The sequence below is a fragment of the Scyliorhinus canicula genome, chromosome 7 (genome assembly GCF_902713615.1).
Source record: "Scyliorhinus canicula chromosome 7, sScyCan1.1, whole genome shotgun sequence".
NCBI classification, from domain to species: domain Eukaryota; kingdom Metazoa; phylum Chordata; class Chondrichthyes; order Carcharhiniformes; family Scyliorhinidae; genus Scyliorhinus; species Scyliorhinus canicula.
Window position 1 is genome coordinate 163,495,612 of NC_052152.1, and position 27,311 is coordinate 163,522,922.

A 27,311-nucleotide genomic window follows, 5' to 3' on the forward strand; every position below is an offset into this window, starting at 1 on the left:
TCAAGTCGTTGATGAGAAGGCCTCAGAGTGGCAGCGCTCTTTGCGCTCCATTCCATGCTGCTCTGCCTGAAAACCAGCTAGGCTAGGGTCCCTCAGGAATCTCCATGTCCAAGATCTTTTTCTATAGCTAAATTGTGCAAGTCACAAAGAGCTACAAAATATTGATCTTTAAAGATATTGAAATGTCCCTTTAAAATATGGCTGCTCCTCTCAATGTCCATTCTAGTAGAGGTATGGGCATCATTTTTGTATTTCTCAGTCGTGCGTCTTACAACTCTCAAATGGGTCATTATCCATGGTAGTAAGGGGCATGCTTTGCCACTCACAATTCATTGGTTCATCAAACTATATTCCTTGAAGTGCTCAGGGGAGTGCAGGGCACCACGCTAAACTTTCAGCCAAAACTGCCAGTCATGTGAAGGAACCATTGCATCAAATGAATCACATCCTGAGTTTTCAGTCTTTTATGGTACTCGTTTTAATAAAGCAAGTTGACAGGGTTAATGGCAGGACCTCCCAAACGTGTCATCGAAAGCATTTTGTCCTTTCGAGAATCAAGAAAATGATAAAAATAGACGGCCCTTTTCATACTGCTGCCTTGCTGTCATGTCAGACTGGATGAATTCTCCAGCTCTCCTAAGTGTGTCAGTTACCTGATAAATATATGCTTGGACAGCACCCTGGTTGCTATTGCACAAGAACCACTGTGCTGCTTGAAATCAGCCTGTGGCATAAAGGTTGAGTGCAGTCATCAATTTCATAGCCACAGGCAGAGCTGCCAGGGAAATGATCTAGTCTGCAAGTCTTTACGTAGAAGCTAGCATTGGCCTCCTTTTTCCTGCTCAGTGAAGCGCACATTTCTAACACAGAGCCCCTCAGTAGCGTCATCTTTGGATCTGCCTGGCCTGTAAGTACTTCAGGAGGATGGGGGTAATTTCTTGCAGGGCACTTTCTTTTCTAATACTGCATCAGTTCCTCCATTTTGCAGTTCTCCAGTTCATCCTCCATTATCATAGTATACAATCGAATACTTATTGTGAATCGCATATCAGGTAACTGGAACTTCATACAGTGAGAAGAAGCAAAAAAAATTTCCAGTGGCCTCAATAGCCCCCAGGCTGTCAGAGGCATGTCCAGCTTAACGCGGGCAAGACAAAAAACTTCAAAAGCTCGTCTGTATCTCCAGCAATATCTCATGAAACCTTCTTCAGACAGCACGTTCCAAATTAAAGCTATTCTGACAGGATCAGCCGATAGTAGAAACAGGTACGCTGTTTTTATTACCTTCTAAATTACTCTTGTTGTAAGGGGAGTGCAAGTCATGGGACCTGGGGACCTGAACACAGTTCTTCCTTATTATAGTTCATGGTAATGAGCTCTCAGCAGCATTGGCAAGCACACGACAAATGGAAGATCCCAGGTCAAGCACAAATTGCGGCACGCTGATTATGGGACAGAAACTCAGAAGAAACTGTACCTCCCTTTGAATTCACCCTGAAAAGTTGGAGTGTGGACATTATAAGACAGAACTTTGCCAAATTGACAAGTAAATTTAGGGGCTCTCTCTTTGAAGAATAGGTAGAATTGCATCAGAACAAGTAATCAATGAAGCAATAAAGCAATTATCATTAACAATAAGGGCACAGGGCATCAGAGGCCCATCATCAAAAGAATATATACTTATGGAGGTAGGATGGATGGAATTTAATAAAGGCTGTGGAAGGCCTGATGTCCACTGGCTGCAGGCCATTGGTCAAATCTTAAGTGCCCTGAGGAAATTAAATGCCTATTTGGTATTAAGAACCCTGCTGTTGGGGCTCCCAGCTCCATTGGAGACATTTCGGGCCAGATTTTCATTAAGGAAATGAGTATCAGAAGTCTGGGAAGTTCCAGACTCCACAAACCTATCTCTGTTAAGGAGCCCCGCCCACCATATGTTTATTCTGGGAAGGCAGAGGCAGGATGGAGTCAGATCCCCCCCCACCCCACCTCCAAGGCAGTAATGAAGTGTGATGAATGGCATGGTTGGCAGACTGGAATGCCTGCCTTCATTTACTGGGACATTGACTCAATTTTAATGGTGAATATCAGGCACTCAAATCCTCACCACCCTCACCTACCCACAAACCCACTCCATGGCCTTATCTCTCCCATGCCCCTGTGTTTCCTCCAATCATCATCCCCTTTCAATGGCCCCCAAGTATCTTCCATGCCCACACTCCTGGTATCCACTATGCACAGAACCAATAAGCCAATGGCAAGTCTGGCAAGTCTTTGAAATTATCCTTAAACCAACACAATAAATAGAGGCTATGAAGACATCCTTTGGGATAAAGGGCTCACCTTGCCTCACAAAATTGTCAATCGACAACAACCATTCATTGTATCAAGAGCAGAAACTTTTATCCACCTCAAACTCTTAATTGTATGTATCTAAACATGCAGGCATTGGAAAAAAGCAATTCAAAGAAACAGCAGGTTATTACAAGGTAATAGAGGTGTCTATCAATGGCAGCTCGCCCTCCCTGCAGTAGCTATATAAACATTGCTCTCTGAGATCAAAATGCATTTTTCATTTTTGGACCTCAGCCAAGCATTCATAATGGGCCATTAATTCAGTCTAATTTTACTGAACAGTTGCCTGACGTATTCAAGGGGAGGCGGGAAGAAGGTAGGATCCCCCCCCCCTGCACCCTCCCACCTGACCAAAACCTCCTCCCCAGCCCAATATAACTTTAAATGTTTGATATGTAAAGTGCAATAATATTGAAAATTAGCTTGTGATTTTAACATAACTGACAAAAAAGTAACAGACACTAATTGTGAATAAGAAAAGGGAAATTATTTGATGAAAATATTAGTCTTATAGAATAGTCTTTCAGGACTTTTTGTACAAATTCAGACCGAATAATTCAAAGGACCATTGTTAGACTGACAATGCCAAATTGATCTGATTGAAAAGGAAAAATGAAGCATCAAACCCTGAGCAAAATCTAAAACATTCCCAGCAGTGAAACTACAAATGAAATGTTTCACTTCCATATCCAAGTGCCAGCTCATTTCATTTTATAACTTATAATTGGTTGTCTTCTCAGGGTAAATGTAATTATTTATTCTTGATTCCAAAAGGAAATCCAATTGGTGGGATTTTCTACCACTGCCTGCCACAGGGATCGTCCAGTCCTGCTGAAAGTCAATGGCTTTTTGGCTGGGCCACCACATTGCCCACAGGAGGGCCTTCTGTTAAGTGGCCAGAACATCCCATCCAATGTTTCTTTGGGAGCTTTGGGACATTAGATAGCAATTACAATACAGAAACAGGCAGCTTGGCACCACCAGTCCACATTCGTATTTAACTTCTCCATGAACCGTACTCTTAATTCCATGAGTCCATCTTCTTTCCATAACCCCTTAACCTCCTTTCCTTCAGTCACCTGTGAAGGCCGATAACCCAGAAGCAGCACAGTAAGGAAGATGTGTAATTTATTTAAATGTCTATGCAATCGTAGTTGTTTTTAAGAATATTTCAAAATGTTTTTTAAGAGTTTACACCAATTGTATAGGGATGGATTACAATCTTTTGGATAATAAGAAATATTGGGCCCATGTAATCTGGTGACCCTTGACCCAGGCAAGAGAAAGGAAGCTAACACAAAAAGCCATGTGGGCAGACAAAGTGAAGATGACATAAGTAGCTGCTCTGTAAAGAACAAAGGAGAGTAACAGCAGAGAGAGGAACAGAGAAGGCACATTTACAACGAGCTGATTTTGTGTGTGCGACAATTAAACAAAACAGAACAATTAAGACAGGATTAGAGTGTGAATTGCAAATAGAAATATTTACTGCTGCTGCTTCAGTTTTGCTGCAGCTGACCAGACTATTTAATGGGGCAAATTAAAAGCGTCTCTGGGGAATGTGTGCCACCAAGACTGTTGTGAACCTAGCTAAGGAGATTCTGTAGGAGTGTGACATTTATGCGGCGACCATCTCCGGGCAGCCTTGGATGGAGTACGGACGCATTTGAAGGTGACTCGAGGGCTGAATCGCTTGAGTGGGAAAAAGTGAAACCTTACATCCAAGAGGTCACGTAAGAGAACTGTGGAACTGTACATGGTGCAATATGTCTGTGGGGTGTGATGCATGTGCTTGTGGTTGCATAAGATGTATCTATATTGTATTAACTATTTGAAGTGGAATTTACCTTTATATTTTAAGTAAGCTTTGACTTTGATTCATATTTAATTTGTATTTGTGGTAAAATAAAAATTCCAAAGAGTGAAATCTTGTTGGTAATTTTTTTAATTTGGGGGTCGATTGGTAGATTTGGTTATTTGGTTTATGGTTCCCCAATGGTCCAGGCATGGCTTGGCTGTTTCACGTATCATGCGTCACTTGCCCATCATGCAGTGAGCTCCTACTGGGCGTCGAAGGAGACGGAGACCCAAGATGAACTGGGTGCCAGACAGTCAGTAAAGGTATCAAGCTGGCCAACAGACACTGGAGCAGCATTAGAGAATTAGCTGTGGACGGAAGAGAATAGAATTTGTTCTTTGCTTCATGCATCTCTAGACATGGGAGCTATATCTAAGCTAGTAAGTAACCCCACAGGAACTGTAACACAATTCTTAAACCATGACATGGTCCTCTCTTTAGTCACTATCTCCAGTCGTGCATTTCATATTTCCACATTCCTCCCTCTCCTTAGAAAACCTTCTCCAGGTCATTGCGATTTAATTTTTTATCGTTGTCCTTTGTGCTTGACCCCTCAAGGTGACAAATCTTGATGCAGGGAAATGAATCCCTTCTGGGCATTCTCAGCCATTAGGACCTTTACAGACAGTAACTACAATAGTCCTTTATGCATTCAGATTGGGTTGATTTTCACCCAGGCCCCTAGATGTAACATAGTAGAGATTAACCCATCGTGCCATCCAATTCCCAACAGTGTTTTGCATATATCAGATGAGTCGGAAGAGGTTATATTTATCACTATTGTACTTTGCACAAAGCAATTCCTCTTTGAATGTTACATCCTGGACTGGCTGATCCCCATCAGTCCTGACTTGCTTAAATCCTTAGACAAGACGGCCCACACAAAATTTATCTCCCTTATTTTATCTTCCTGTAACATAAAGTACTCCAACATTATTGTGCAACATTCAACCTGCCAAAATTATGCCATGACCTTCATTGGACAATAATGCAGCACAGACTTGCAAGTAGGATAATAATCCCATCAGCAAGTTTGAAATGCATTCCGCTCAGTGCAATGTAATTGGCTATAGTTCACTGAGTTAGAATAGAAAACTTTATTTACACAAATCAGGATGTGATAAGAAGAAATTGAATATTTAAGAATGTCACCAGTAACCGTGTAAGAAAATAGATAAGAAAATATTAGAATCAGCCCGCAGCTGTATTCAGTTTTTATCCACAGTAATTTGCATTTATGTAACAGCAAACAGAAAAAAGTCCCAAAAAGCTTCAGTAAAGAATGGCCCTGAATTCGAATCATCACACCAGATAATAACCTTTAATTTAACTTCAGTCACATGAGCCCGTCCTTCAGGGTTATATAATAATAATGGGTTGTATGCTGACTGTTCACTCAGCTCATCCTGGGAATTCTCATCAAACGTTTGTTGAATTTTCAACCCCATGACTGGTGAATCATCAAAAGTGTCTTCTTTCATCCCCAGAGTGTTGCCTTTTTATGATTTCCTTACCGTCTCCGCTGTTGATACCTTTATTGATGGCTTCCTCGCCTTGACAATCAGTTTCTCAAATATTATCATCACCAACCGCCTTCATAAAATCCAATGCAAAACTTTGTGATCCAGTGCCATTTCCACACAAAGTCTCACACGATCTGACTTTACCTTTGCCGAGGTCTATCAGTTTATGTGCCAATGTTAATCCATTTCTAGGTTTGCATCCTTGTTTTCAAATCTCAAATACTTCGGAATTTTTTTGATACCATAGCACCCTTAACCCTCTGTTCCTCTGATGTAAAAGTAGAAAATATTAGAAATACTCAGTAGGTCAGGCAGTACCTGAGGAGAGAGAAACAGAGTTAATATTTCAGGCCTTCCATTAAAACCAAAGTAGTTAGAGATCTCACAAAATTGTTAAACAGTGTGGAAACAGGGAAAAGGCAGTGCAGGGCAGAAAGAAAACAATTGGGAATGACTGTTATAAGAAGTGATTAAATTACAAAAGGGATAATGGTTTAAGACATAAAGGGATGGTAATGGGGCATGTAAAACAAAACATAACCACAGCCTCAAGTTAACTAGGATTTGTGGATTATGGAATAGAATCCATAGAATCCACACAGTGCAGAAGGAGGCCACTCGGCCCATCAAGTCTGCACTGGTCCTTGGAAAGAGCACACTACTTCGGCCCATCACTCTACCCTATCCCTGTAACCCAGTAACCCCACCTTACCTTTTGGGCACTAAGGGGCAATTTATTATGGCCAATCCACCTAACCTGCACATCTTTGGACTGTGGGAGGAAACCGGAGCACCCGATGGAAACCTACGCAGGCATGGGGAGGAAGTGCAAACTCCACACAGACAGTCAACCAGGGCCAGAATTGAACCCGGGTCCCAGGAGCTGTGAGGCTAACCACTGTGCCATGGTGCCACCCAAAATCAAAATGGAGAATGTGGAATAAATAGGGATCTAGCAACAATATTTATTTTTGTGTCTCTGTTCCCCTAGCTCTGGGTTAAAGTTTGTTCACTGTCTCCTTATTTACACCATTAGCAGAGTGTGAACTTTCAGCCATTGCAGCACTGCCCTCTGGAATTCACTTGCAAAATCGCAATGCCTTTCCAATTCCCTTTCTTCAACGATGTTCCCAATAGCTTCCATGTTCTTCTTGGCACCTACCTCTACTCATGATGCAAGATGCTGCAAGGTGTTGTTTGGTATGAGGATTGACGTGTAGCTATTGTTAAAAAAAATAACACTTCTAGGGTCCAAGTTTGACTCTGGTGTTGGAATGAAAATCTCTTTTGGAAGCCTGACGACCTGTGAAAGTTTTATGTGTCGTGATGTTGGGCAGTTTTGATCCAGTTCCAAGTGGTATGAATCCAATGCTGACTGCAGTTTGCCAAAAGAAATTGGCCTCAGGTTTCCAGCCACTCTCAGAGAGGCTATAAAAATGGGTGGCATGGGAACTGGGAACAGCGACATAATGCATGAGGGGCATTCTTTGAAGATTTTATTTTCAAGGCAAATACTTCAGGCAGAGCAGTGGGAACTTTCCTTCGCGCCTATAGCCCGTGCCGTAACCAACACACGAGAGAGATTGAAGTTGTCTTGTTCCCAATAGAGACTGGGTGAGGTTTGAAACAAAATGTATATGACTACAAGCGTGATTGAAGTAAAATGGTCAGGGGGGGATATATTCAGGAGGCTGATTTTGCGTTCTGCGTCACTTGCACATTCAAATCAGTTTGCGATACTTTGATATTGGGGACTGACAAAGGCACGTTATATAAAATACCAGGGAACCATGTGGGGGAAATTCTGTGAATGTCATTACTGTGTGGCATGTAACTGCAGATAACTTCCGATTTGGGTTTGATTTACGTCTTAATTTGGGGGGGGGGGGGCGTGTGAAACCATGACCGCACCCCCCCTCCCCCGTCCAATTCATTTCGCAGAGAATGAAATTGAGTTGGATGCAAAGTGGGGCGGGGTGAGCCAAAGTGGGTCTTGGATCTCACGCGTTTGGAGAAAGAAGTCTTGCGTTCAAGGATTCAGTCCCATTCCATCTGCCTGTCCTGGTTAGTATGTGTACACACACACACACACACACAACTCCTGGGAGAACTGGGCCATTTATAAGGAAGAGAGGCAGTGGCGTTACTTTACGAGAGGGTGTTGGCTCGCCCCCGAACCTTTCACCAGTTCTCCAGGACACAGGGCATGGCACATTTTTTTTTCTAAAAGTGGGCGGGGTGGGTTTGGGGTTGGCCCCGGAGTGCTGTCAGTGCCTGGCACCTGTATTGTCATGTAAATCCTCGCCGTGGCTGAGCTCCCCCCCCTCACCGTGGGCGGGGTTAGTGACGTGCTGACGGTGGGGAGGAGCTGCCGGAGCGCCGCGCACCTGCAGCGTGAAATTGACAGAGATACAGACACAAGAGCCCAGTGCAGAGAGGCACAGACTCAGAGACACACACACACACTGAGAGAGGCAGCCGCGGCACTCTGTCACTGCACCAACAGTCGCTCCAGAGAGACAGAGAGACAGAGAGAGGGGGGGGGGGGTCATTTCCATTTCAACTTTGCCCGACTTTCTTTTTTTTCTTGGTGGTGGTGGCGGCGGGGAGGAGGAGGAGGGGGCTTTCTGTTTGCAGTTAGCAGGATGCTAACCTCCGCTGCCATCCTTCCGATCGCTCTGCTCATTTGCTCAGACCGGGTGAGCGGATAATTCTTGTTAATTGCTGGTGATGAATGTATTCGCTTGTACGGTCGCTTGCCAGCCGCAGTTAACGTTAAAGCACAGCTTTGATCTCTTTTTATTTTATTTTTGTTTATGTATTGTCCCCCCCCCCCCCCCCCACTTCCTTCGCTGTAATGTTCCCCGAATGCTTTAAATGGTGTTCTGTTGCCTTTATTCCTTTTTTTTCTGAATTAAAACTGCCCTGGTCCGCGTAGTTTTGAGCAGCAATAAGTTTGAACGGGGAATTTTCTGCTTGATCATCTCAGGCAACGGCGGCGGATGCTGAAGGGAGAATACCCTGGTGTCGGACTGGATTTTCTGAAGATGTATATGCAGTGTTTGTTTCCAGGGGTATTTCTGAAGGCCAGAGTTTCCTTCAAGGTAAGAGCAACGAGATGTTTCAATGCGATCCTCTCTCTCTCTAAAGGCAGCCCAGGCTGCTGCGTCTGCAGAGCACAGGGGACAGAACCTCTCACCGTTAGTATGGAAGGGAAGCTTGAAGGATCCGCGGTGCAAATAGGAGAGCAAGTCACACCCACCCCTCCTCTCACGGCGCGACTCGTTAGCTTCAATAAAACTTTGATCGCCTACTTTTAGCAGACGGCGAGATGATCAGGCGTTGAACCCCTTTGAACCGATTGCTGGGAACAATATGCACCCTCCCCGCCCAAGTTTGATCTGGCTCGGGGTTTTGCGAAGCTGCTTCTGCCTTGTGTGACCGCTAGTTTATTTCTCTATTGTTGCCGCGTATTGATGTACAGCTCCGGTGTATTTCACCTGCCTCTATTTCTTCTTCTTCTTCTCCGATTTGTGCTTTAACTGTGTTTGAAAGCGGTCTAATGAAATCGAATTGAGGAATTCGATGTTGAAATTGGGAAGGTGTGAATGTCATCTCACTCCCCGTCAATCTCAGTTCACTTCTTGACGCGAATGGAGCTAGCTTCTCGAGTTGGTACCCTGCAAACTTTGTATCTGTCAAGTATTTGTGCATCGACGCGTGAGATATGTGTCTGTTTTAAAGCGATTTTCACACGAAGGGGGAAAACAAACGGATTTGATGAGAGCTGGATTCGTGCTATTGGCTTCCGTGTTAACCAATCTACGGGTTTCATTGATTCTAACTCCCTTTTCAGGGGTTGTCCCGTTCAGTTTTATGGGTGTTTTTCTTTACATAGAGGCGAGCTCGCCACCAGTGAGTTGGTGGGTTTCTTTCTGAATGTCTTGATGGGGTAATGCTTTGACAAATTTGACATTTTTAATTTTTTTTTTGCGGGCTTTGTTTTAAGTTCGCCAAGTTGGAGCCGGAATCTTTGGGGATTGGCCAACAGGGGGGCAAGTAATAGAAGAATCTTATTATAATTGGTGTCCAGATCCTGGGGGTGAAAGGGAGGTGGGAAGCTTTCGCCCTTGCTCTCTTGCCATTGTGGTTTTAATATTTCCACGGGGCAGATTTTATTCCTGAAGGTGGTATATTGTCATCATTGCTGTTGCCTTTTAACCAGCCAAATGATGGATAAATCTGAATATCTTGACCACATAGGACAAACTATCGTTTAGACATGACACATTTAAGCCACAACACATATTGGTAATTTAATGAATGTTGCCTTGATGAATCTGGGCATGCTTATTTTTTTGTTGGTTTATGAATCACTGTGATTTACCATCACTGTGACAAGGTGACATGCAGTTTTTCTTTCAAACGGGGCAAACGTGTGCAGAAACCATTTGAAAGTTCAGGACGTTGGAAAATGACATTGGGGCCAGCTTTAAAAGTAATAAACCACAGTGTAGGTGTACAAAGAGTTCCCTACTAATGAAAAGCTAAGTTCTTCATGGGCTGGAAGCCAAGATGGTTTAGTAGAAGGTACATTTTTTACGTGCACTGTGAATTACTGGAGGTTCACAATATTTGTAGAGTATTATCATTGGAAGCAATGATATGACATCACTGTGATAAACTAACCAATTATTTCTGAAGTCGGCTTCACTGCTGGAAATATTTGGCCAATCACACAGTGTTCCATGAAATAGAAAATATCAGCGTTTTGCTTACAAAAGTAACGGAAGTGAACATTTATTTGGAAAGTCTGATTTCTAAGAAGCTGTTGAGCCTGTACATATCAAAGTGATAGATAAGCTTAGTATGCTAAAACTTACACAATTTGAAATAAGCCATTGCTGTGTGACTTGAATAATGGCATCAGTGGCCCTAAAACTCCAGCAGTGCAATAAATGAGTTGTATTTGTCCAGATTGAATAAATTAAAATTTATTTGGTCTGATGATTTGAAAATGTTTACAAGGATTTACATTGAGCCTGGGCTGTGCAGAACACCACAAACCCACACACCAAGTGGCAGCAGAACCCTCTTAACTAACATTGAAATCTAGAATTCTGAATTGCATGCAAAAGTTGAAATGCAGAGTTAGCCTTTGCTTGATGATCCATACTTGTGAGGGTTTGATCATCATATGTAACTTGTCTGTTGGTATCCAATGCAATATCTTCAATTCCATATCCATCCTCTACAAATAAAAAGGGGACAATTTTGTGCAGTGTCAATAGCAATTGCTGCATTCTGTTATTGCCTTATCGTGTTTTATAACTGTTAACATTCCATACACAAATAAAAATCATGTTAACCATGAGATTGTCAACAGGTCCAGGGTCAGTCAATTTTGCAATTATACATTCACAGGCTAAAATGCTGAAATGCATGCTAATGTTATGATAATAAAATCATTCTTGGGTCATGAGTAACAATAATATAACAAAACTCTTGAAGAACTAAAATCTCTTAAATATAACAAAATTACATGAACAGATTTCTGCTTACCCTTTAGTTCCTATTGCTTTGCATTCTTTTGCTATCCTTTGCATTTTTAAAATGTCAATCTGATTGAATATAACCTATCCATGTTTTTTTTCTAACTTTTACCTTTCCTAAATACATTTTATAGGGTTTTTTTTTTACTTAGTTCTGCATTCAAGCTCTTAGCATCCATTTTAGAGGTAGGAACAAGTTAAGGAAAAAAGTTACTCTTATTGGCTGGAAACCAATGTTAAATGCAGCTTTGGAAGGTTAACATTGGGTTCCATCACAGGCGCAATCAAGTTTTGGCATTCCTTTATTGATTAATCTGTCACTGGTGGCTCATATAGTGCTCCTGATGACTCATAATACTCTAATGTCCATGACCTGACTGTTCCCAGGTCTCGAGTAGGTACCACAGGCCAAGAGAGAGGAAGCCTGGTGGCACACAGATAAAGTCTATGATTTTATGATTTAAAACAAAAAGTATTTTGATGTCAGGAAATTTAAGAACGGTCCTGTCCCAGCAGCAACTGAAACTGCTAAGCCAGATAGAATCCAGGTGGATATTTTTGGGTTAATTAATTTAAAATAAACTTACAGGAGCACAGTATTCTTGTCACATTTGAGGTTGAAACAGTGCAGTGCATTCTTGCCAATCCTAGTTCCATGGACAATTTATATTTGACTTTTTATTTAATGATATAATGATTGAAGATGATCTGTGCACGTGAATGCATGTTTATGTGACATTAGTTATCCATCTAGACCAGACAATTTAAAGATCTATTCTTTCTCGTGATTTAAATCATTAAAGATATTTTGATTCCAAAGCTAAATCATAGTATGAAATATTGTCACTAATGCATATGAATAAAATCATCATTCAACCTCTTTATTCCTTATGAAATATGGATCTATGATTGTTTTGCCGCTAACCCTGTTCTGGACAACAATTTCCAACTTATCCCATGTGCAACCAATAGTTTTACTTACTACATTAAAGGATCTTAAATTAGTCTGGCTAAATTTGAAATTTCAGAATAAATTCTACCCAAGAGTAAATATCTGAGGGTAAAGTTTCTTCCTGCACCTTGCTAGCTTTCCATCCAAATTTCAGCGCAACTGCTAAAACCAATGTAAACATACAAATGTATAAATCAGGAGCAGGGCTAGGCCATTCAGCCCCTCAAGCCTACACCAACTTGCAACAAGATCATAGCTGATCCGATTGTGGCCTCAACTTCACATTTCACCTATCCTCGATAATCGTTGACTCCCTTGATCAGGGAATTTAATACGTAAATATTATCCCAAAAGCACAAGTGTTCATGTTTAACACACATTTCTGCTGGCTGAAGATCTATTTTACCCTGATCAGGTCGTGTCCTGAAAACTGACCATAAATCCGAGGCCCAAATGGCACATTCAGTACGGCTCTTAAAATTGCTTTTTCTTCGGTGTACAGGTACTAGAAGGCATACATAATTTCTCATACAAAATACTTAAATGGATATGAAGCTGACCAGTGCACACCAATGAAACCATTAAATGATTCGGTATGTTGTTACTCACAGGCGAAGGACTCAACACTCTCATTTTAAAATGTTGATTTTTGGTGATTAAACCCATTTAATAAAACAGCACTCTTTAATGGGAACTAAATTCTATCATGTACGATTGTGCTGTTTCATGGAAAATTTAACTTTTGTGATTGCACAAATTAATTTTAACAGAAACTTTAATTATTATCTAACCAGCTCAATTTCCAATGCATTTTGGATGCAATTCCCTAACGGCACCCAAAGCGTTAACTCTACCCCCTGTTGTGGATTAATAAAGAAGGGAGGTGGAAGAGGGTTTAGTCAATACTGTAGTTGTCACTGTATGGCTGAGTTGTTTTCTCTGTTCGTTCTTGTGAAAATCACCTACTGATGTCCAAAGGATTTTCTGCTCACTCTGTAACATATTGTCCCCTTAATCCGCATCTTCTTTCCTGTCAGCGGAGCTGTTCACAAGGTTCCAACCGATTTCCAGGAATTTCTGATTTTCCAAGGCTAGTAAAAGGATTAATGCAGCAGGTTTTTGATGAGTCCAGTTATTTAGTGTAACACCTTCCCCTTCAAATCACCGAGAAGCGACTGCGCTGGTGTGCATAATTGATCTACTGTAGTGCATGTTTTTGTTCAAATAAATCCACTAATTCAGTTTCATTAAAGCAAACCTGTTTTTGAATGTTATCTGTTTGCAATGTGTGTTCTCTGGAATTGGAAAACATAATTCTGTGGAATATGATTTGAAATGTTGCTAATTGTGACAATCAGTGGCAGTGTATCTCCAGACAATAGCCCTCATTGCTGTGGATAGGCTGGAGTTTTTGCATTTAATGAAAAGGAAGTCTGTACAAAGTTGGACTTTAAATCTTCATCTCTCAGATTTATGAAAATTCCCTGTTCATCCCCTAACAATCTAGACTTAATATGGAAGGCGTATTACTCTTTTGAGGGCTGACACTTGTATTTTTACTGCTGCATTTTATCACACACTTCATTCCTGTAACATGCTAAAATATACTGACTACAGAAAGAAATATCAAAAATAGATGTTTGCATGGAAAGTGATGGAAAAGTTTGTTCCTGCGCAGGTATTTTATTTATTTTTCAGAAACCGTAGGGGAGATCTTAACTCACTTCTCTCAGGGCAAATAGTTAATAGCAAAATTCAAACTGAGGGGTGGACTTACCCCATTCCTATTCCACTGACATTTATCCTGGGGCCCTTTGTGGGCTTCTAATATGCCTGTCTGAATCAGATGATGACATTTTTATGCATTTTGAGGTGTCAGCTTGTATGTAAGATCCCAATGCAATTTCAATGGCCTATTGGTCAGACCAGGCATTTAGATGTCCTATTCAGTGAACGCTAGTGAAGCAGAAGATGACCAGAAAAATAAAAGTGTGAAAATTATCATCGGGAACCAAGCAGAGGCATGCTCACTCGCCCAGGTTTTATGAGAAAAATGCTGGCCACTGCCACCATTGGGTTGTCTGCTGCCCCCTTCGCTTTGGCCTGCCTGCCCATGGGCCAAGCCAGCTCTGGACTGCCCAATATTGTGGTGAGCTGGCAGTGGTGAGAAGCAGCAAGTGCTAACAGCATTGGATAGTCAACCATTTGGCGACTTGATGGCTTGTATCTAATATGTTTTAACTGCAGTTCAGCCGTTCCATTTCAATGTAGTAAATGCAGAATTCAGTAATTCCTAAAATGTTCCCTAAAAGGTAGAGTAATGCTTGTGAAACATTTTTTTTTCAATAATGAAAAATGAAAAGATCATCAAGTGAAAGGAATGTTGCAAATAGGAATAGAGATATTTCATATATGCTTTCTTCAAAGGGAAGATTGTACTTCTTTTTGATGGAAGACGTCAGATTTGAACGAGCATCATTTTTGTGCATTGTCATTGTTTCTGTTGGGATATACACCCTCTTGTTTCCCCATTTCAGATCAAGAAGATGAACATAAATTCCTTCTCATAAATTTCCACAGGTTCAGTTCAAATTCTTGAGTGGACCTTTGCAAAAACTACAAGGAGGAAGTGCTGTGCTTGCAATTTTTAATCTTTCTTCACCCTCTATACCTTTATTGCAGTCTTCAAAATGGTCAACTATTTTTTCATTCACTGCCATTCTTTTGCAATCCTCCCTATACTGCCTTTTCATGATTCAGTTTCTAAATGTCCTAAATGCACATCTTTGGGTTGAGGGGTGAGACCCATGCAGACAGATCCGGGGCTGGGATTTAACCTGGGTCCTCGGCACGGTGAGGCAGCAGTGCTAGCCACTGCGCCTCCGTGCCGCCCCTAAATGTCCTGAATTACCTTTTGCAGTGGTTTATTCTTCTGGTCCTTCTCTTGTAGCTGAAAGTTTTTTCTTCAACACACTCCTAATTCTTATCTAGATTATACTATCAGTGATAGTATCTTAAGAATGAATTCAGTTTCTCTATGTATGCTGATGATGCCCAATTTTCTCCTCTGCAGCACCACTTTCAGCTCATGACTTTTCCTGTGCTGTTTTAATGGATAAGTTCATCAGTTTGATGATGCTGATAATAACTTCACTTTCTATAGAATATTTAATTTAACATAATATGCCCCAAAGTGCTTCGCAGGAATATCTTGAGGCAACATTTTACCCATTTTCAGCATGGGGAGATATTAAAGAACATGACTAGAAGTTTGGTGGAACAGGTAGGTTTCAAGGTCCATCTTGAAGCAAAAGAAAAGGTTGGGAGGCTTGGGGAGGAACATCCAGAGTTTAGGAGCTAGGCCACTGAAAGTATGACTACCACTAGTGGAAGAAGTATAACTAGATGAATTAGATGACTGGGCTGAACATGTCCTGTTCGACCTCTGCCATAAATTTTGAACTATAGGCCTGCATTTCATTCTGTTTCTCTTCCGGAATCCTTGTTCAGCTTGAACCTAATGGTGTGCAACATTGGTCCTTTGGTTGCCCTGAACAGGATTTCACATACCATACCCAAGTCTTAACAGGGATTGTTCACTTCTGTAATATAATCTGCCTTTATCGTCACTGCTGATGAAATTCTAATCTAGATCTTATCATACGTGGGCTCAGTCTTTTCCTGTGCTGTCCTTGAAACTTATCCGAACTGATAAACTCCAACTCACCCAGTATTTCACTGCTTACACCCTGTCTTATATCAAATTCTACTAACCCCTATTTGCCAAATGATGCAAAGTGAATGCTTACTTACAAATCTGCCAATGGCATTACTTTCCCCAACTTCACCTTTAATTACAACATGCACATCTCTCTCTCAATTATGTCCTTGCCTCCTCCACTAACCTCCTGGCGTAGTCTTTGGCCATCATGATTGCCACGTTGGAGTTCTCTTTCTAAGTAACTTAAATTTATTACATCTCTCTCCACTTTCAAAAACCACCTCAATGTATCGTTTTCAACATTGCCTTTTGTTACGATTGTTAGAGTTTTCTGCACAGTTCCCAAATCCGCAACCCATCCCTTTCACCCACCCATTGCGAAATGCTTTGGGACATTTTCTGACATAGTTAAAAAATTCTAAAAGTGAAAGATCTAGGCAATTCTACAATTGATATTCACCCAACTTTATATTCTGTTGTTTATTTTAACAGCATTGGTGCATTAATAACCAGTGCCTTTTATAAACAATATTGACCCAAAGATAATGAAAAGGTTCCCTGAGAATAGGCAAGCTTGATTTTACAGCTAAGCGTTCTGTTAACCATTCAGGGAATGTTAAAATAGTTAAGGTTTGAGACAGTGTATTTTTGATTAATTGGTAAAATAACAATTGGTACAATTCTGAAAGTTCAAATGAATGTGATTGCAGCCCTAGTTCCTGTTGGGTAGCAGTCCATGACACAGAACTGTCACTTCTGTTACTAATTAATTCACCAACCTTATTTGAGGAGCTGGAAGGTGTCCTTGCTGGGGACTGGAGGGTTGTTCTTTTTTGAGTGGGGAAAGAGTGTCAAAATGAGCAGAGCCTGTATGTGAAAATGTGCCAAGCCTGGCTTGAGAGTACTTTAGGGAAATGGGTAAATCCAAAAAAAGATAAGATTTGCATTCAAAAGCTTCCTTTTACTTCATATGCAGAATATCAAGTTTTATCAATGAAAGTGATATAATTGATTGAGACACACGAATATGACTAGTTATCCAACGTGTCCTAGGCAGCTACATCATTATGCATACACTCCAACTGAGCCACTCACTCATACTGTTCACTTGTGGTGTTAGGTTCAAATAACAAAGGGCAATAATAATAATCTTTTTATTGTCACAAGTATGAAGTTACTGTGAAAATCCCCTCGTCGCCACATTTTGGCACCTGTTCGGGTACTGAACCCGCACTGCTTGTTTTGCATTACAAACCAGCTGTCTAGCCCACTGAGCTAAACCGGCCCCTGAAATCCAGAGAAAAAGAAAACAGTTGATAAAAACACTTTATCACAAATCCAAGATGTATTAAAGCAGTTTGTTGTCTGCAATACTTCAGACATTACGACCAGTTTCGTATTCAAACGTTTTACCCAGGTGCCCTCATTTGCGAGATAAACAAAGGACAAATACAAGTTTACGATTCAACCAAATTTATAATCCCAAGATTCTTGATACTACCTGTGCCGATGAACCTAATCGAGATGCGGTTCCAATTCTCTGAGTTTCAATTATTTCAGGGCCTCCATCCGTGAAGGTGGGCCTCGCATACTGCTTCCTTCTATTCTCTGGTCCGCCATCGAATCTACTCTGTTGCACCTGCACTGAGTCTTTGCTGCAGAGGGTCCTGGTGGTGGATTCTTATATTTCGCTTTGTGCCTTTCCAGAAAGTTCTCTGGCCCTCAGCTAATAAGATCTCAGTGCAGGGGTCACAACACCCAATGGAGCTGCCAATTGTAACTCTGCAGGCCACCAGGAACCCACCCCCAGGGGTCCATCTCCTGGTATTGTCCACATGTAATCTTACTCCATATATGGTAATGGCAGGAGATCTGGGTGCCAGAAAGTCAAGCTTTATCTGGGCAATCCACAACAATCGATCTATTTGAATGGGATTGATTATCTCCTGATGTCCTTTTTGCAGAGCAGGCCCGGCTTGTCCAGACTGTCTGTCTCTGTTCAGTGGATTCAAACTTGGCTGTTCGAATTTCCCTCAGGCCTGCCTGTGGGCTGACTGTTGTTTGATTTAAAATGTCCAATTCTCAATTTAAAGTGTGGAATTGTATAGCGAGCTTAATTTCAGGCCATTGTCCATTTTTCCACAAGTTTGCATTTTTGAATTAACTTTTTGGACTGTTGTCATTGGACTGTCGACAAATGTGCCACTGTGATGTCCCATAAAAAATAAATAAGATGAACCTTTTTCAAAATGTTTTGATGGCATTGGTTGAGGAAAGAATGTTGTCCAGCATAATGTCCGTCAAATAGTTCCATCAATCTTTTACATTCATGGGAACCGGTAGGATGGAATGTATTTCTTGCAAAATTAGGTAATGGTATGACATACAATCCTAGGGAACCCCATTGAAGCGGGAATAATAATGGCTTCAAGATTTCGGCATTTCTGGAGTAAAGAGATATGAAGAAAAGGTTGCAAAGTGGATGTTTTATCAAAATGGGATCGGTTTGTTGAGCCTAAAAAAATCATAAATTCATGTCAACCTACCTGAAAGATGTTGAGTGAATCCATACCTACTGCCGATTATCACCAACACTGATATTCTGCTAAAAGGAAAATTGTTGAAGTTGATATTACAAAAGGGAAATGCAAATACAATTGTGATAGTGACTAGTTAGGAAATGTTGATGGAGAAATTCAGGAGAATTCTGTTTGTACATTAATTCACTATTCTTGGTTGTCATCTTTTTCAAAGGTTCAGGCTGTTTAGGACTGGCCTTGTTTTGGTTCAGTGACAATTCAAATGGCTATCATATATTTTTCTATCCAGTGATGAGGTTAATTAACATTGATTGAACCTCTTGTCATTTGTTGCTGAAATGGGGTGGATGATGCATCTTGCTAAGCTTTCCCCATTAATTAATTTAGTAAAAAACTGGGACCAATTGGTTCTGTTGGAAAGTGAAAAGTAACTTGGTTGACTTGATGGAGAGTGGAAAGTATTTTTATGATTCGAGGTAACATCGGATAAACCATACGTAATCTCTCAAGACCTGTGTGTCAAATTATGCACATTTACTCCTATCACTGAACTAACCAGAACTTAAAATTAATAAGGTTCATTGACTTTTGAAAATAACTATGCGGTTTGTAACTCTTCAGATTATTTTTATTAATCTCCTAAGTCATTTCAACAATGATAAAGTTCAAGGATAGCATGAATGGAACAACTGTGTATCACTGGTTACAGTTCATGTTGTATTGCTTTTCCTGTGAAAATGTACTGATATCATTGGTACAGTGGTTAATACTGCTGCTTCACAGCGCCAGGGACCCGGGTTCAATTCTGGTCTCAGGTGACTGGGTGGAGTTTGCACTTTCTCCCTATGTCTGCGTGGATTTCCTCTGGGTGCTGAGGTTTCCTCCCACAGTCCAATGATGTGCAGGTTAGATAGATTGGCCATTCAAAAAGGTTGGTGGAGTTTCAGGGAGGGTGTGTGGGCTGCTCCTTAGGGGGGGTTCGGCGCAGACTCGATGGGTGAAATGGTCTCCTTCTGCATTGTAGGGATTCTATGATTCAAAGCAGCAAACTGGTAGGGAGGAAATCAGATTTCAATATTTAATTGGGCAGTTCATTCTGTGCACTGCTGGACTACTCAATGCTAAGAGTTAGCTATCCAGAACTTTAATTTGCCCAAGAATAATCATTTTATGCACTGCCTTATAAATACGTGGTTACATATCCAACCAGTGGGAAGGAACCCAGAGAGCAACACCTTGAAGCACAGATTGATACTCGTGAGCGGTTCCACAGTTACCCAAATGGCTCATTTTTTTTCTAGTCAGCCAATCCTTAATCCAATTTTAGTACTCTATCCCCAATCACCTTCGATCTCAGCTTTTGGTTCAGTCTTTTATGCGGCATCTTGTCAAACACCTCTGGAAGTCTAGCTGTACCACACCCACAGGTTCCCCATTATCCACCTTGTTTGGTACATCCTCAAAGAACTCAAGCAAGTTTGTTGAACGTCATTTACCCTTCATAAAACCATGCTGACACTGGTGGATTGAGCTTTGCCTTTCTAAATGTTCAGTCATCTCTTTCTTAATGATTGTTTCCAGCAACTTCCACACCACAGAGATCAAGCTCACTGTTCTATATTCCTTACTTTTTGCCTCTCTCCCTCTTTGAATAGGGGTGCCACATCAGCATGTTTCCAATCCACTGGGACCCTTCTAGAATCAAAGGAATTCTGAAATATCATAACCAATGCATCCACTATCTCTGCAGCCACCTCCCTTAATACGCTAGGGTGAAGGACATCAGGTCCCAGAGACTTATATGTCTTTAATCACATTGGTCTATTCAATACCATCTCGCTAGTGATGGTTATTGCAGCTTTTGGAAATATTTTATTATCTTCTACTATGAAGACAGAGGCAAAATATTGATTCACTGCCTCCACCATTTCTGTGATTCCTATTATTGCCTCACCAGGATTTTCCTCCAAAAGACCAACATTTACTTTAGCTATGCTCTTCCTCTTTATTTACTTGTAACACATGTGTTATATACTTACAAGTGGTTTGGGACTTGAACGGCACTGCCTGAGTAGTGTGGTGGAGACAGCTTCAATTGTGATTTTCAAAAGAGAACTGGATCATTATCTGAAGAGAAACAGTGCTACAGGGAAAAGTTGGAGGAATGGAACTAGCTAAGTTGCTACTGCAGAGTACTGACACAAAGCTGCATGGCCTTCTTATGTGCTGTAACCATTCTATGATTCCAGTATAGATACATTCAAGGAACTAGATAAATACATGATGAAGAAAGAAGTTGAAGGTTAACCTGATAGTTTGATCAAGATGGGTTGGAGGTGGCTTGTGTGGAACATAAACACCATAGATGAGGTGGGCCAAATGGGCTGTTTCTGTGTTGTAAATTCCTCTGTAAAGTGGCCAGCAAGAAACACAAACACTGGACTGCATTTTACGTCTTCAGGCCATTACAGTCAAGGAATTAATGTTCAATAACCCAGCGTAGCAGAATGTTTGAATGTTTTGATACAGCTTTAGATCTCAGCAACCTTGAGCTTCAAAGACCCTGAAATGCCTGTTCATGTGAAAACTATGCAGGCAGTTGCAATGTTTGTATGTTTTTACAGCCAGGGAGCTGTACAGGAGGATTACTGCTGGTGCTGCACATTGACTCAGAGACATTCAGCAGCAGCAGCATGAGTCCCAAGACAGTGGGGCCAGCCTCCACTCCACCACCTCTTAACTGCCCCGTCCTCTGGATTCCCAGTCACACCGTGAGCACCAGATGTTCTGATTACCATCCGGCCTGAACTCAAACTCCAGGAACTCACGGGCAAACTTGCCCTCGTATCCCATATAATAACGCAGGTAGAATTCACTCAACGTGAACCCCACAATGGCAGCCTCTGCATCTGACGTGGAACTATATCATTGTTCCTTCACTGTCGCTGGATCAAAATCCTGTAACTCTCTCTCCAACAGAACTGTGGGGGGACCTACACCACAGGGACTGCAACAGTTCAAGAAAGTGGCTCCCCACTACCTTCTCAAGGAATGGGCAATACCGATGCCCACATCCCATAAATGAACAAAGTAAGTCATGCAGCCCCATGTGGTTGCAAGAGAATTTCCCTCCAGTTCTGACTGTTGCCATCAAAGAGCTAACTTCCACCTGCATGTGTTGGTCCCAGAAACGAGTAGCTTTAACATTGAAGGCAGTAAGACTTAAAATCTAGTTGGACAATTAATGGAGTGGGTTCCACTGAAATCAGTAGAAAGAAAAATCTCATGGGGTGTATAACAAATGGTCAACCAGCAAAGGAGAGTTGACCATCCAGTGTTGAAAATTAAAGCATTTAAATGGAGGTGGCACTCTGGCAGCAGTAACACCTCTGCACCCAACACCCTGCCTTCCCACTCCAAAAACTCCCCAAAGCCCACTAACCTCCCAAGCAGTGCAGCAGCAAATGAAATTGACCTGACAAACAGTCTTCACAAAATCGGAACTCACAGCCTGAAATTTCCAATTTTTTTTAATGCCGATCTGCCAGGTCCTAAGCTACTTGCAGCTCAGCATGGACAATGAGAACTCCATTTAAAACAGGCTTGCCCAACCTTTTCACTTGGGAGGGCCCCATTCCATTTCTTTCTCCCTCAGAAGGAGCCAATGAGCAAATTTTATGAAGATTAGATTTGGCCCAACATTAAACTGAATTTCAAAATCAAAGTTGAGATATGAAGAAAATAAACAATTATTGAGCAAAAACCAAGCAATCTCATAGCAATAAGTTAAACTTAAAAAAAAAAGAGTACTTAATGAAAATGACCAGATTATGGGAGGGTCAGAGTGTGTGTGAGCGTCAGGTTAAGTACCAGTAACTGGGTGCTCACTCAATCACCCAAATCCATTTTGAATGGGTGTGTGCGTATGTTGGTGCGTGGTAGTGCAGGTAAGTGAGAAGCCGGAGGCTGGGAGTAAGACAAACACACAATCACGCACACATTCTCTCTCCTTTTCCCTTTCTCTCTCTCTCACTCTCTCTCCCACACACTCCATCTCACCCTCCCACTGAAGTCAGCCCTTCCACCCTGACATAGGGCTCCCTTCAACGTATCATTCACAGGCCTCATAGCCAGCCTGCCTTCCCTGGAGTCCCAGCACTCTGCTCCCTGGCACTCTGCTTTTTGGGCCCTGGTTGGAGATGCCGGATGAGTACTCTGGTGCACTCTGGCAGCACTGGTTATTGGTGGATGGGAGGAAAGTCTATTGACTTTATTTTTCTCCGGCCTTTCAAAATCATTCCAATTGGATTTCTCTTCCCATCCATCAAAAAATACTGACCGATAACAAATTGTGGAATTTATCAATGGCTTACATGTGGTCGGATATTCCAAGGTGCTTCCCAACCTTTTCAAACAAATCAGACAAGGAAAGAAATGAGGTGATATTACAATAGATGACCAAAAGCACCTGTAAAGTGCTTGCAGAAAAAGAGAGAAGTGACGAGATTTAGGGAGCAATTCCAGAGCTTATGGCCGAGGTAGCTAAAGGCATAACCGCTAGTGGTGGAACATTTACAATCAGCCATACACAAATGTCAGGTTTGGAGAAGTGACGATGTCTCGGAGGGTTCTGGAATGTGAGAATGAGAATGAACAATTGGTTGTAATTAATCACATTTGGTTCACATTTCTGTTGACTGTGCCATGGCCAATCACCAGGTTCCCTGTTTTCTTTCTGGAATTCCTGGTTTTCCCTTTGCCTTTCACAATTTTTCGATGCACCCCCTCTGCTGCACTTAGGTGACCTCTTGCACCTCAGACTAGTCAAAACCATGTCCTCTCAGGTCCAGCTAGGGTTCAATTCTGCATCTGCTATTTAGTTGGGGGAGGATGGTAAATCAAATTTTAACTTGGTGACACTGCCAGGCTGGCAATGCCAAGGTGCCAGGTTGCCCATACCAGGGATCAGGCTAAGGGGTCCCCTACCCTTAAGAGGTGGGCTGAGGGGGGTAGTGGGGAACCCTTTAGAGGTAATTTGGGTCAGTGGAGGGTTCATGAGGCTACCGTGGAGGTGTAGAGAGGGTTCAAAAGATCAGGACGGCAGCTGGAAATGGTGGCTGAGTTCATCAGTGCAGGAAATGAGGTAAGTGCGGCCTTGGCAAGGAATTCTGACTGAGGTCTAAAATAATGGCAGAGATCCGTTAGATAGTGGTGTCATTAACACCCTGCTATACATACCCAAAACGGAAATCTGTTTTAGGCGTATTAAATTGTGCCCAATATTTTGAGTTGAATGAGACTTCTTCAGAACTGGCATCACATTTCCTGATATTCTCAATGATTTCAATGGTTAGCTTGGAAGAATTGCCTTGGTTTCACTCTATGAGGGTTAAGCAAACCTTTCTCTCAACCATTTTTCTTACTGAAACTAAATGTGTTTCATATGATTTTTACAAATATATGTAAAATGTTCTCTTTCCATGAAAATGAACCCTAGGTTATCAGCTCTGTTGTGATCAGTTGAAGTGTCCACGAAGATATCCTTCCCCATGCATACAATGCTAGATTGAAAAGATCTAGGTGGTGATATTGCAGACAGCTGTCAATACACTGATTTCTAAAGATAGGTTTGTGAAGGAAAAAAGAACCGTGGAAATAAATTCTGAAATTTGGAAGAGATTGCATGGTAAGGTGTCGATCCAACATAATTTTAGATTGTTAGTGGTTTGAATTGCCAAGGATATTATATTCAAGATTGGAATCTCCAAAGTAATGGGATTCCGACAAAGCATGCTGTTATCAAAACCATTCAGTGATGATAGCATCTATTGGTCTATCTTTTTCAGTACAAAACAGGTAGCTCCAGGCCTAAGCTATGAGAAACAACAAAGTAAGTATATCTGATGGGTTTCCAATGATGGGCGGGATCCTCTCAGCCCGGGGCCGTGCCGGAGACTCCCCGCGACCGAAGCAAATCACGCCACGCTGCCCCGACGCCGGAACGCTGCGGAGAGTCGGCGGCATTGGCGCCAGCGTGGTTGGTGCGGCGCCAGTCGGGGGCCGCTCTAAGTGGCCAGCTGGCCGATTCTCAGCCCGGGATGGGCCGAGCGGCGGTCGTAAAAAAGCCGAGTCCCACCGGCGCCATCCACAGCTGCTCTCACGCTGGCCAGAATTGCTGATCCAGAGGCCGTGTTGACGCCGTTAAGAAAAGCGACGGCGCTTCCGACGGCGTCAACACTTAGCCTCAGGATCACAGAATCCCACCCCATGGGCGCGATTCTCCACAACCACGATGGGTGGGAGAATAGCGGGAGGGCCACACCCACACCTCCCGCTATTCTCCCACCCCCCCCCCAAAAATGGCGTGTCCGGTTTTGCGACACGCCGCTCAGAGAAACGCGGGCCGCCGTTTTTCACGGCCTGCTGTTCCCGACCTGTTCACGAAAGCGGCAACCACACCTGGTCGCTGCCGTCGTGAACATGGCGCGCCAGGTAAGTGTGGGGCCTGTGGGGGGTGGATCGGGGATCGAGCACCACGACCGTGCTCGGGAGGGGACAGGCCCGCGATCGTCGGGCCGGCGTTTCAAGGGGATGCACTCTTTCCCCTCCGCCGCCCCGCAAGATCAAGCTGCCACGTCTTGCGGGGCGGCTGAGGGGAAAGATGGCAACCGCGCATGCGTGGGTTTGAGCTGTCCAACCCGCGCATGCGCGGCTGAAGTCATTAGGCTTCATTCTTGGCGCGCCGGGCCTTGAAGCCAGGGACAAGGCCCGGCGGCCGAGTTTCCCGGTATGGCCCTCCTATCCCCCCGGGGAGGGGAAAATAGGGGGCCGGGAGAGGCTTCCGACACCGTCGTGAACCTCTCCAGGTTTCACAATGGCGTCGGGCCTTGCGGAGAATTCCACCCCATGTGCTTTGTCTTATGCGAACAGAACAAGGTTGTGATCATTCACAACTATGGAGAGAAGATGTCACAATGGCTTTCCTTCTACTGCAATTTTGAGAATGGGCCCTTAAAACTGTTCAGGAAAAATGTTGATAATGTCATGTCAATGCGGAGTCTGCACGTCCTCCCCGTGTGTGCGTGGGTTTTCTCAGGGTGCCCCGGTTTCCTCCCACAGTCAAAAGATGTGCGGGTTAGGTGGATTGGCCATGCTAAATTGCCCGTTGTGTCCTAAAAAGTAATGTTAAGGGGGGGGTTGTTGGGTTACGGGTATAGGGTGGATACGTGAGTTTGAGTAGGGTGATCATTGCTCGGCACAACATCGAGGGCCGAAGGGCCTGTTCTGTGCTGTACTGTTCTATGTTCTATGTTCTTGAGGGAAAATAAGTGAGGATTGTCCTCAGTCTTGTTGGGCTGCATTGAAACAAACTATTTGTTTATAGTAAGGGCACCAAGTGTTATTGAATTTCAGCTTTTGGGTAATTGTGATAAAATGCAGGGGCTTAGCAGTGCGTTCAATTTTAATAAACTAAAAGACATGAGTAATGGAAATTCTTATTGTGCAATCATGCGGGTGCAAAAAATAGGAGCAGAAGTTGGCCATTCAGGCCCTCGAGCATGCTGCACCATTCAATAAGATCATGGCTGATCTGTTCGTATTTTGAGTTCCACATTCCCGTCTACCTCTAATAACCGTTGATTCCCTTGACTAACAAGATCCGTCCACCTCCACTTTAAAAATATTCAGTAACCCGGCTTCCACTGCCTTTGAAGTCAAACAACCTACTCGGAGAGAGAATTTCTCCTCATCTCTGTCCTGGACGGATGATCCCTAATTTTAAAATAGTGCACCCTAGTTCACGATACACCCACAAGAAGAAATATTCTTCCAGCATCTACCTTGTCAATACTGTTCAGGATCTTATTGGGAGCAACTACTTTGGATACACTTGTGCATGTTTTCATCTCTGTCCTTGGCATCACATTTATCGACCTTGCAATATTTCTATTTCACAATGCAGATAGCCATTCTTTGAAATTAATTGTCTGATAGAATGCACGCAATTACACTTCTCCTCATATGGTCAACCCATGCGGAATTCTTCCACTTTCAAACATCTGGGGCTTTTTCGGTAATGAAAAGCTTACTTTCACAAAGAGATCTCAATTCCCTGAGGAACCATCCTCCGAAACCGGTACACTTTTGGCCTTCTATAATTAGAGCGGTTATTTGAATAATTTTGTGAATATTAACTTCAGGGCATTTGCTTTTATTTCATATCGTTTATCAGTTTCCTTCAAGGAAAAGGGAATGACAATTTAAAGCACATTTATAAAATGTGAAATCTACACCAGTTTTATCTGTCGACCAGTGGAAAATATTGTGGAATAGGTAAACTGCTGATTGCAGTTGTCAGTTATTTAGGCCAGTCTGACCTTAGTACACATGAATGGGATAAATTTGTGTCTCTCCTAGCCATCAGGAAACTGAGCACAATGCAGAGTTTTTGGGCACTCACTTTACTCCTTGGTTAAAGTCAATGCGGCGTAGAATTGGATGAGCCGTACCAAGATAGAAAATGTGTTAAAGGTCTGCTGATTGATCCTCTCAACCCCCTTGGTTTCCTGGCCAGCGGGTTAGGTTAACATTGACCCCATAATGATCAAATGGGCAATTTTAGATTTTTAAACACGAAGTGTCATCCGTGTTGGCTCATGCACGTATTATCTCTGTTCCATGTAAGTGGTGTACAAAGAACTACGGAAGGATGGCCTGTGCCGAGCTTATGGAAAAAGAATAGTTAGCTCTTTTATTTTCTAATGTCTATTGTACAAGTAGAAGACTTGGGGCAACACGGTAGCATAGTG

The 27,311-nt window shown here is 42.4% G+C and overlaps 1 protein-coding gene across 1 annotated transcript in view; it reads left to right on the forward strand.

Moving 5' to 3' along the window:
• Positions 1 to 8,320: 8,320 nt before the first annotated feature.
• The window catches only part of LOC119969494 (cadherin-4-like), an 859,326-nt gene continuing 840,335 nt past the window's right edge, over positions 8,321 to 27,311 (forward strand). The window contains exons 1-2 of the mRNA XM_038803180.1: positions 8,321 to 8,435; positions 8,726 to 8,840. Coding sequence (XP_038659108.1) covers positions 8,382 to 8,435; positions 8,726 to 8,840 — 169 coding nt within the window. The 5' untranslated portion in view covers positions 8,321 to 8,381. The remainder of the gene's footprint in view (positions 8,436 to 8,725; positions 8,841 to 27,311) is intronic.